A 10,734-nucleotide genomic window follows, 5' to 3' on the forward strand; every position below is an offset into this window, starting at 1 on the left:
ATGCAAGAGCTCTCTCCAAAGGTTTTATATGGAAATTAGTTTTTCCATTCATCTTTTCCTTTACAACCATTCCCATGTGCTGCTGGGTGATAGCTTTGGGTCGTTGTCCTTCATCGAGACCCAAGACGTCTGACACTGGGTAACAGATTTCAACCCAAAATCACCAGGAAACCTTCTGATTTAATCATTTCTCCACTACACTCGGCTCCACTAATCCGTTTCTATTGGCATAGAGTCTGGTAGAGCGTGCAGGAGGCAGGACATAAATTCTGCTTAGAAATTATGTTTTTGTTTACAGACATCGCCAGCGTTGGGCAAAAGTTCTCGAATCTCGTTGTTTTTCCAAGTTGACATCTTCGTCTGAGTCTTCTGTGCGTGCGGCTCCTTTTTCATCAACACACCCACTCGCTTGCTATGGATATTTTCCTGCTGCACTCCCACATGGACGCACTCTGATATTTTCAGTATATATTACATGGGGTGATGACAGGAAAAGTTCTGGAAAATGTCCAGTGTTCAGTGCATGTCTAAATCAGCTTAAGAGAGAAAGGAATCCCATCATATCAAAAACGTCTGCTAACTCCCCTTGTGTTCCTGAACTGAAAATGAATCTTGGTTCTAAACTTCCTGCCTCTGCATCATTAGAGCTTCTGCTAAAACTCAACTGTTTCTAGACAAGCTGTGAAGTCAAAAACATCGGGCACACTCTAAACCAGTGCTCGTTATTTTACAGAAAACCTAGTATTTCACATGATGAGAGAAAAAGATATATTGCTTTTGATTCAGTTTAAAAGCTGCTAATCAGACAGTGTTTCATGTCTGTATGGCACCGCTTTATTATTAATAATTAGTTTCTCAATGATTAATAGAACACCAGAGACCATCTGAACATTAATCAAAGCAGCATTCACAAATGTTCTTTCAACCTCCTCAGGTGGAAACGCTTTACTGACTAAAATCTCTTCATACACAAAAATATAAAAAATATCTCTATATGAGAAATCCTCAACAGCAGAGAGCAGGCTGTTTTCATGACTTTCCACGTTGAGCTGCTAGTTACCGTGAACTCTGCTGCGGGGGGGGGGGGGGGGGGGCCTGTGGCACATTCAATGCTACTGGTTACTGTGAACACCAATTATTATCATGGCTATTTCCAAATGTCACTCTGATGTCGGTGTCTTTAAAGAGCATCATGAGGGGAAAAAATGATGAAGATAGTGGTGATGATGAAGATGATAGTAATAAGTAAAGGCATTTCTCCTCATCCGCTAATCTGGCGCATGCTGAGAGGTCAGCAGCACTGGATTATATTCTGGATGATTATATACTGGATGATTTGTCTGTGTTGGCACACACACACACACACACACACGTGTTGTTAAGGTAGAGGCTCAGAGTTGTAAGTGTACATGTTATTACAGTAAAGACTAACTCTTGACATTTCCCCACCCCTCTGGCTTCAACATCATTTTCTAATTTATTCCACCCGAACATCATCTGTATTTCTCTCTCTCCTTCACTGGCTCTCTGAGAGTTCATCATCCAAACCACATGACTCTCTCACTGTGTGTGACTCCTTCGAGCGGGTAGTGATTAGCATTCAGAGGTTGAGGCGGGTACACCTCTGTCTTAGCACTGACAGGCGCAGATGTGATGACACACACACACACACACACACACACACACACACAGTCTCACACACAGTCACACAAACAGACTTGTGTATGGTAAATCAGATTGGTGAGTTCATCAATACAGTTTGTTTGATTCAGTTGAAAGAAATGTCAATTTCACACAGGCACTAACATGTGAATGCACATGCACACGCACGCACGCACGCGCACACACGCACACACACACACACACACATACACACACTCACAAAACCAGATATTTTATATGTTGCAGATACTTTTTTATAAAGGTAAATACCAATGATTTTGTTTCTCTCTTCCAAATGAGCGCATAAAGCCTGTTGGTTGTGTGTGTGTGTGTGTGTGTGAACATTTGTGAGCGCTCCGTGTGTATCCATCCATCCCACGGGCTGACATCAAGTGCGCCGGCTGCATCAGTGGACTTCATTAATGCTAATAGCCAGGGCTTCACTCTCTCAGCTAGTTTATTCCATTGTTCATTAACCTCAGTTCATTTAGCATGAGACTGGCTGGCCGTCAGGGTCGGGGCTGCTGTCTCACCCAAGGTCACCGGCCTCAGGGGGAAAGGGAGGTGGTTTTTGTTACTCGTGGTAATCCAGCATTTATGTGAGACTTCCACAGTAAACATTCCTACCTGAGAGACTCAGTTCAACCACTGCTGAGCACTGGGGCTCGTTGATGGTAAACTGACACACATTACCAGTCAATGGCTTGTATCATAATCCAAATATCATCATACAAACATACATCACAGATGAAGGAGCCGGAGTCTGCGCAGTAGCAACTGGGAGAATAGAGCCGGGGTATGGAAGTCCCGTCCATACATGCGCCATCCACTGACATGGAGGAGGCAAGATTTATGACCTATACTGCAGCCAACCACTAGGGGGAAATCGAGACGCTTTGGCTTCACTTTTGAGGAGCTGTCATCTTGTCCATCTTTAGAGAATATGTTACCTGTTACTTGTGTTTTTCAAAATACTGGATTTACCACAGTCTGACTGTACCTTTCTCTCTGCCTCTCTCCTACCAGAGCAGTACCATCTGAATAACTCAGCTTATGGGCCGTTTGGACAAGGGCTTCCACACCCGCAAAGCAACCACAGCACAGTGGGACTGAACAAATACACTTCGCTCAAAGCTGTGGGTAAGTCGGACACACACACACACACAGACACACACACACACACACACAAACACTTGTACAAAATGATGCTGACTCCAGCTGGCACAGTAACCTTTAAATTACAGTAGGTTGACGGTACAGGAGCTGTCAACTGATGAGCGTCTCCGTGCCTCTTGGCAAACAGAGAGTTGATCTTAAAGAGGAGCTCATGGTGTTTCCTGTCTGTCACTGTGGTGGAACTGCCTCTTCATATAAGAAAGATAGATATAACTTTTCCTCATGTTCTCACTGCTACAAGACAGGCCTGTTTTTAAACTGAGTAATTAGCCAAACCTTTATTGTGATAATTATCAAAGCAACAGCAACATTTTTGCAGCGCAGGTCATTGCCAAGGTCAGAGCTGGATTCATGTAATACGGTCTTTGGGGCAGAAAGAAATTACTGGGACAAACATGAAAGCTCTCTGACTAGTAAACACACCATCCATGTCCTTATTTTTTTGTTTAATTACACAAAACAAAAACAAAAATATTTTTACCAACCTTGGTTTTGTTTGTGTAGTTTCATACAACATATTATTTGCATATCTAAAAAAACATATTTCAGAGTTGGACATGCACTCTAAGGGAGCTTTCACACCGACCTTGTTCGGTCCGGACCAAACCAAACTAACAGGGGTGAAAAGTGCCTCGTACCACGGTCCGCACCAATGGACCAAAACATAGTCCCTAAAAATGTCCACAGTGAAATGAGAGCTGATGTGTCTGTTAAGCCAATCAACTACTTTATTCTGAGTAAACTTTTCAGTGTGTAAAATTTCAGAATCACAAATCTTCATCAAATTTCCTGAATGCAACAATTCTCACCTTCCTTTGCGTTCTGCACAATTTGTAGTATTTTTGCTGCATCTTGATGATGCCTCCAGATGTAGATTTGTTAGCGATTTGTGATGTAACATGTAAAAATGACTACAGCCTGGAGAGGAGGCCGCTGGGTTTTTACTAGGTGACTGTACAGACTGTTTCGTGCTGACAAAGGTTGCACACACGTTTTTGTCCTTGAGAAGTCGCAGGTGTAATAGTGTGCAGAACTGCGGGCATCCCATTAGAACAATATAATCCTCTACCAGAGAGCCAAAGGCAAATCACTGCTTGTCAGGGTAGATTGTTTTAACCTTTTACCAATGGAAGGTTGGTGGAGCATGAGTGTCCTTTTCAGGCAACAACTCTCTTTACGCACTGTACATACTTTACACTTGGGATCTGCCTGCAGGCGCCTTCAGATCGACATGAGTTAGCATCAGAGGTACGGTCACTTGCTCCAGGGCACTAAAACAGTAATTGAACATTCAGTAGGTCCTACTGAGTTACTGTCGTTACACCTGTCAAGCCTTCAAATAGAGTTTGCAATAATAGTGGCAATTTTTGAAGCACTGGGTACTTGATTTCATAAAGATGCTGACAACTGTTAAATCCTTCTAAGATAACCCTGTATGGAGGCTTTAAGCTGCAGTATGTGGAATCGCTAGGAAAATAGTTAATGGTTGAGTCTAATTCCCAGGATGGTAACATTTTGAGATGGAGACTCTCTGTCTTTAGAACAGGTGAATCAGTTTCCCTCTAATTTGGTTCTTATGTTTTTCTTTTAGAAAGTGATTCAAAAACATATAATCCCCTATACTGCCATAAATTGTAAATCAAATACCATTATACCGCATTATAAGCCAATGCACAAATTCAGCAAATGTTCTGCAATCAGGACATTCAGTCATAATACAAGTTAATATTTATTTCGGGAACATGAGTCAGTTTTAGGCATCCGCTTTTCAATAAAATGTATCACCTGGGTAAAAGACTCTGTGGTTGACTCAGACTTTTGGACAAAAATTACAAAAGCACATGGAGAAAGAAGGTTAGCGTTCATGTAGCTATTAAGCTAGCAGCGATGACCTCAGTGTTTTGTGACATTCACGCTGCGCACACACACACACACCAGTTGCACATGCACACTCTGGACTCAGGGCGAGGGTATTTATAAACCCTCATTGCTATATTTCCACATCCTGACACATACTTTAACCTCCATCATCTCCATTACACTCCTCAGCTTCTTCTTCCTCCTCACCGCACTCCCCGTTTTCTGCCGCCCTTTGTCCCAGCGAGAGGAACGATTCACCAACTAGAAATACTTAGATCACCAGCTTTCCCCTTTGAACTTCTTCAAACCCACCCTTTCATCCTGACCCCTTTTTTCCGCCATCTCTCTGTTTTTAAAAATATTTTACACTGTACTTATTTTTTTTTACAATAAACAGCTCATTTAAACATTTTTAGACATCACAGTCTATTTTATTTGCAATGGGAGACCAATATAGTTTGTGCTCTGCGCCCTCTGATGGTGTAAGGTTCTCCATACTAATTATTTCTTAAAAAGCGTGTTCTTTTTCACATAATATTATAACTTTTTTCGCATTTAATTACAATTATATTCTTTTGATGTTATGACTCCTTTCTCATTAAATCACGACCTTACTCTCGAAAAAAACAATCCTCTATATGACCCTAGAACTGACCCTTCCCACAAGGCCCTGATTTAAAAAATTTGCTACTGTAAGTAGGTCATACTCATAGAATGTATTTAAAGATGGACGACATTACAGATCCCCAAAAGTGAAGCCAAAGCATCTTGATCGCCCCCAACCCCTGCTTCTTTTCCCCAAGACTCTGGCTCCAAATGACGTCTTTGGCACAAGGAGCATTCCTATGTGCAATATTTTGGCTTCATTTCTAAATAGTGGGAGCAAGAAGAGATTCGTTGTCCATCTTCATTGTGAGTCTGTTGTCATAACAGACGACCAAGCTAGGTTGTGTGTCTTTAAGTGATCAATGGAGAGTTTTAAAGTGTGTCATTTTTTTTAGAGTTTCATGACCTCCCTTTAAAAGTTTCTCAACGTACTTTGAGGCGCAAATGAAGCAGACATTTGTGACAGTTTGGAGCCGGGAGGTCCTAACATAAATGCATAATGGATTAAGTGTGATTCAGTCATCAGTGTTCCAACGACGACAAACTCTGTGTTTGTACATAGACAGTTCATTTTAGGCGGCTTCTGTTTGTGACTCATACGTGCATCAGACTGTGACAAATTGAAAATGACTCTTAAGGATAAACAAGTTTAAAAGAGGCTCAATATAGCATGTGTTTGATTTACTGGCCTAGTTGTTAAAGAACACAAACAGAGCGGAGAGTTAATGAAAGGAAAAGTCTTTTTTATTTGAACTTAGGTCTTATTTTTACACCTTTGGATGGTTTCTAGTTTAGTCATGATAACACTAAGTACTGCTGAGAGATTTGGGAACATGGCATCACTGCAGCACAGATGGATGACAGGGGAAGAGAGGAGTGGTCAGGTGATCAGACAGGTTGTATGATTATCTAAAAGATAAAGTGGAAATAACCAATATGTCTGTCTCTTTTTAAACAGGGAACTTATGGTAGGACTACAAATAATGTTGGTGTTCATGTAAACATTTCCTGCCAAATGAGAATGACTAACCCAGAAACAAACACATTTTTCTTGCCTCTTGTGACCAAGCTGTAAAAAACAAAATGATCCCATGTCTTCCTGATGAATACTTTACGCGCTTGACGTTACTTTTTCTCAACAAACTGTCTTCGCTCTTTTCATCATTACAGCTGACAGTGCATCTCGTAGCTACTACAAGAGCTTCCCACTCATGGACTTCTCTCAATACCAACCTGTGGCGCCTCCTGCCTTCCAGCCTGTACCAGTTCCACCCAAAGAGAAGTCCTACATCCATCAGCCCCTGCCAGCACACCACAACCACCATGCCCCGCTGTCCATCTCCATCCCCTCCAGCCATCTGGAGCACTCGCACCTCCCAAAGACCACCACACACCCGCTCCTCTCCAGCTCGGCCTTCAAAGTCTGGGAGCCGCCTAGCCGCCATGTCCACAGGCAGACGTCTGCCCCGGGGCGAACGTCCTCCATGCACAGCTCCTCCCGAAGACAAGGCTACTCCACCCGGAGGCAGCAGAGCATAGAGAACATGTCGGAGCTCTTGGGTCAGCCCTATGGAGGGATGTATGGAGGAGCTGCGGGGGGAGCAGAACAGGGGATGCAGCAGCATGTCCAGGGGCAACACCCATCTCAACCCCCCTATTACCACCATACCAGGCAAAAGAGCTACTCCACCCACAGTACGACTGAGGTGACCGTTTGAGTGCCAACACCTCAGAGAGCGGCCTTCTGCAATGTTACACCTACTAACAAAAGGCTTTGGTGTTAGCTAAATGCCAGAGTTTGGGAAAGTTGGCCCCAGCACGTAAGGGATATTGAATGGGAAGTCAAAATCAGATGTAGGAAATTAAAGGGGAAACAGTGAGATAAAGGGGTGAAAACCGTGTAGTAGAACCACCACCTCAGGTAGTAAAGTGGATTATCGGACTCACAAGGGTCTTGTACATTGATCATATAAAGTATATAGAGTCTATATAAATCTTCCAAGGTTGCTCCAAACCACTCAGGTTCCAGTAGGTCTGAAGACCTTCATAGATTCTCAACCAGTTTCAAGTCTACAGTGTGGTTTCAGTGTGATTGTACAGGCCTTGTAGGAATATGGATAACATAACAGAACAACAAAAATCGTATTAGCATCAACTCAATGTTTGGCTTTGTCTGTGAAGAGGTTTTACATGTTTCAGGTCAGATTTGGCAGGAATAGAAACTCATGGCTCATTGTTATGGTTTGGTTGGAAGGAAATATTCTATAATGAGCCTGAACCTGAAAAAGTGGGGGATTGATTCAATGAGATATTCGCCGTAGAAACATGCACCTATTGTCATTCATTTGATGTAAATGTGGTTTGTAACATTGTTACAAGTTGTGGTTCACGTGCAGATCGAATAGTTAGAACTCAGGAAGGTATAATATTTATTTTTCCTTTTTAGACACTACAGCTACATCAATAAAACATTGTCATATGTCCTGTCCAGCAGCTGGTTGTAGCTTCATCTTCAGAGTACAGACACGAGAATGGCGTCAATCAAGGTTTCTAGAGAATAAGCTCGTAGCTACACTGATTAAAGGGAATTTTCCAGTATTTTTCAACATGGGCTCTATGGTTATAAATGTGTGCAAATGAATGGAGCTTTTGGAATCAGTCCAGTAAATCGCCTTCGCCGGCAGCCGTGACACAGCAGCAGTGGGTGCAATGTAATCTTATGGGGTAAATGCGACTGCACGTCCACCAAAAGCCTCAATAAAAGTCTCAAGTTGTTATTCTGGGTCTTCGGTGAGAGTCTGGCAACATTGCACATGTCTCGCTCAATGAGAAAATCTCACTCTCAAGTCTCGTGACCTCTTCTGCTGCTTGGCTCTTTTTCTCTTTACCCTCTTTCAGTATTAAAATTTGTCCGTATAATCCGGCCCAAACAAGTAGCGACAGACAATGAGAGATGAAACATTGTCCAGAAAAAGATTCAGCCATAATTCCAAAGGTTTTTGTAAGCACCATTCATTTACACGCCCACATTTTTTAACAAAGGGCCCAGGTTGAAAAATGCTGGAATTCCCCTTTAAATCAGTAAGTAACAACAGGGACGTTAGTGAATACATTAAAGCAGAAATTCAAAAATGGTAGAAAGCAAAAAGGTGACGTCTCAATGGACAATGAGATCTGAAAACCCCAGAATAATAATACAACTTTATCACGTTGATTTTCCATCATGAGGATTTTTTGGTTTTTCACTACATTTCTTTTCAGTGGTGGTTGAGAGGTTCGGTCACAGCTGCAGCGAATGGGGAGTTTTTTCTGTCAAACAACATGACATCAGATTTGGAAAAATTTGCAAAAATGTCAGTATCTGTATTGAGTATTTTATGAAAATTGTTGATTGCAAAGTAAAACATATTCTCAGTGATCTCAAATCTGCCCACATAGGGCTTGATCAATTTAGGTTCATAAAATGTAAATCTCTATGAATTACAATCTACCTTAGTTAACTGGACCACAGATCTCAGAAAAGTCATCAGGGCATTAAAATTTAATTTAGAGAAGATTTAAAAACTACGTTAGATAAGCCCCATGTAATCTATATCCATTTAGCAACAGTAAAACCATACATTATGTCAAGGTAACAAAGTTCAGGTGGTTCCCAGGCCCCATTGATGCCTTTTGGATCAGTTCTTTCCTCCTGTTCTTCTTGTAAAAACACCTCTACCCCTCTGTTGCATCTCTCCATCTACCTCCGTGCACAGCTGTTCCTTTCCATGCCCTCTCGGCCTCTCTCACCCACTTTCCACGAAGCATTTTTGCATTCTGTGCCATCAGGCTAAGCGTACAGGGACAACATCCCCGGGGTCACATTAACTCGACGGTGAGGACAATGCCACCATCACATCAGCTCCCATCAGCCTCCATCCCAACCGGAGAGATAGAGAGGGGGAAAGAGAGGGACAGCGTAAGAGCCAGAGGCTGGGTCTCTTTAGAAAAGAAGAGAACGGGAGCAGAGAAAAATAGAAAAACTAACGTGCATGGCCACATGTTTTCCTTCCTCGGGGGGAAGGAAAGGGAAGGAGTCACTGTGGATCTGGGTCTCTCGCTACCAACCTGTCTGGGTCAGAACTCACAGAGTGTGGACGTGTGGACGCCAGTGTGTAAATTCCATCCCGCAGGCACCATTGCAGGGGAATTCACTGAGGCACTTCCAGGCCTGGGGCTTTAGACATTTCTCATTTCGTCTGTGAAAGCTGGACAGCGAAGGACACTGTGCCGAGCTGTGGCTGCTGCTGCGAACATGCGACAGTTATTGCAGCGCTTCCACCGTACTTGTTGGTGAAGGTTTAAGTCTGCAACGCCCCGAGGGACTGGGCGATGAAGTGAACCGTTAACAATGATTGCACGTGTGCAGAAATGCTTCCGTAACATTTGTGCTGAAAGAGGGGAGGGGGTTTTACGATGCAAGGCTTTTTTTATTAGTTAAAGTGTGGTTTTGTTGCAATACAGGTTCAAAAGAGCAGAGAACTACAGAGGAGTATCAGGGTCAGGCATTAGATTAAGTGGCTTTCAATTCACTTTTTTTCGTCCATCTTTATAATACAGTCTATGTTGTGGATGTATATGAAAAACTTCGGCCAAGACAATATCTAACATTAAGTATGCAAGATGTAGAGTTTGGACTAAAAACTATTTTGCTAAACTTTGAGTCAGAGGGATGAATCTTATTAGTTTTTGTCTGGGAGAAATATCGAGAACAAATTTAAATCAGAATCCAGCTGCCAGTGTTCAATCTTTCCAAGCTCCTGTGGTTTTCCCTTCTGGACAGTTTTCGGCACAATCTCTTCAAAGACCTGACACTGATGATCACACTGTGTTTAAAAGAGAAATCATTTCCTTATTACTAAAACTGATTCACGAGATATTTTGTAGAGGCCGTAGTTTGATATATTCTTAAAATCTTGACTTCAATATCGAAACAAAATGGGAATAAACTTATCTTACTCCTCTCATTTTTTTCTTATGCCTGGCCCTAATACTCATCTGTAGAGAACAAACACAATAGAGAAAAAGCTAAATATAATAGCATTACAATGCGAACAGTGACAACAACCACCTCTTACGCAGCTTAACTGCACTTACATAAACAGCATCAAACACACACTGTCTGGGGGCTTGAGCAAAGCAACATGTCACTTTGTCACTGACGTCCCCTAAATACACCTTATTTTATCAAATTTAATTCCAGTAAGAGCTTTTGGAGACTTCTCCACCCACGTGAAACGATGAATCAGACCCTACGAGCGACTGATATGCAAAACGTAAATGAGTGTTGTTGTTTTGTTTTTTAAAAGCGAGACTCAACATTTAATAAACATGACTGTTTTTCTGTCTTGACTTCCTGAGAAACAAGAGCTGAAGTCTGAGCTGCGGGGT

At 42.2% G+C, this 10,734-nt stretch overlaps 1 protein-coding gene across 2 annotated transcripts in view; it reads left to right on the top strand.

Moving 5' to 3' along the window:
- shisa8b (shisa family member 8b) overlaps nucleotides 1-8,598 on the top strand; it is a 29,469-nt gene extending 20,871 nt beyond the window's left edge. For both annotated transcript variants that reach the window (XM_034571176.1, XM_034571177.1), the window contains exons 4-5: nucleotides 2,689-2,802; nucleotides 6,475-8,598. In XM_034571176.1, the coding sequence (XP_034427067.1) occupies nucleotides 2,689-2,802; nucleotides 6,475-7,022 (662 nt within the window). In that variant the 3' untranslated portion in view covers nucleotides 7,023-8,598. The remainder of the gene's footprint in view (nucleotides 1-2,688; nucleotides 2,803-6,474) is intronic.
- Nucleotides 8,599-10,734: the final 2,136 nt, after the last annotated feature.

Source organism: Hippoglossus hippoglossus, chromosome 19 (assembly GCF_009819705.1).
Source record: "Hippoglossus hippoglossus isolate fHipHip1 chromosome 19, fHipHip1.pri, whole genome shotgun sequence".
NCBI lineage: Eukaryota > Metazoa > Chordata > Actinopteri > Pleuronectiformes > Pleuronectidae > Hippoglossus > Hippoglossus hippoglossus.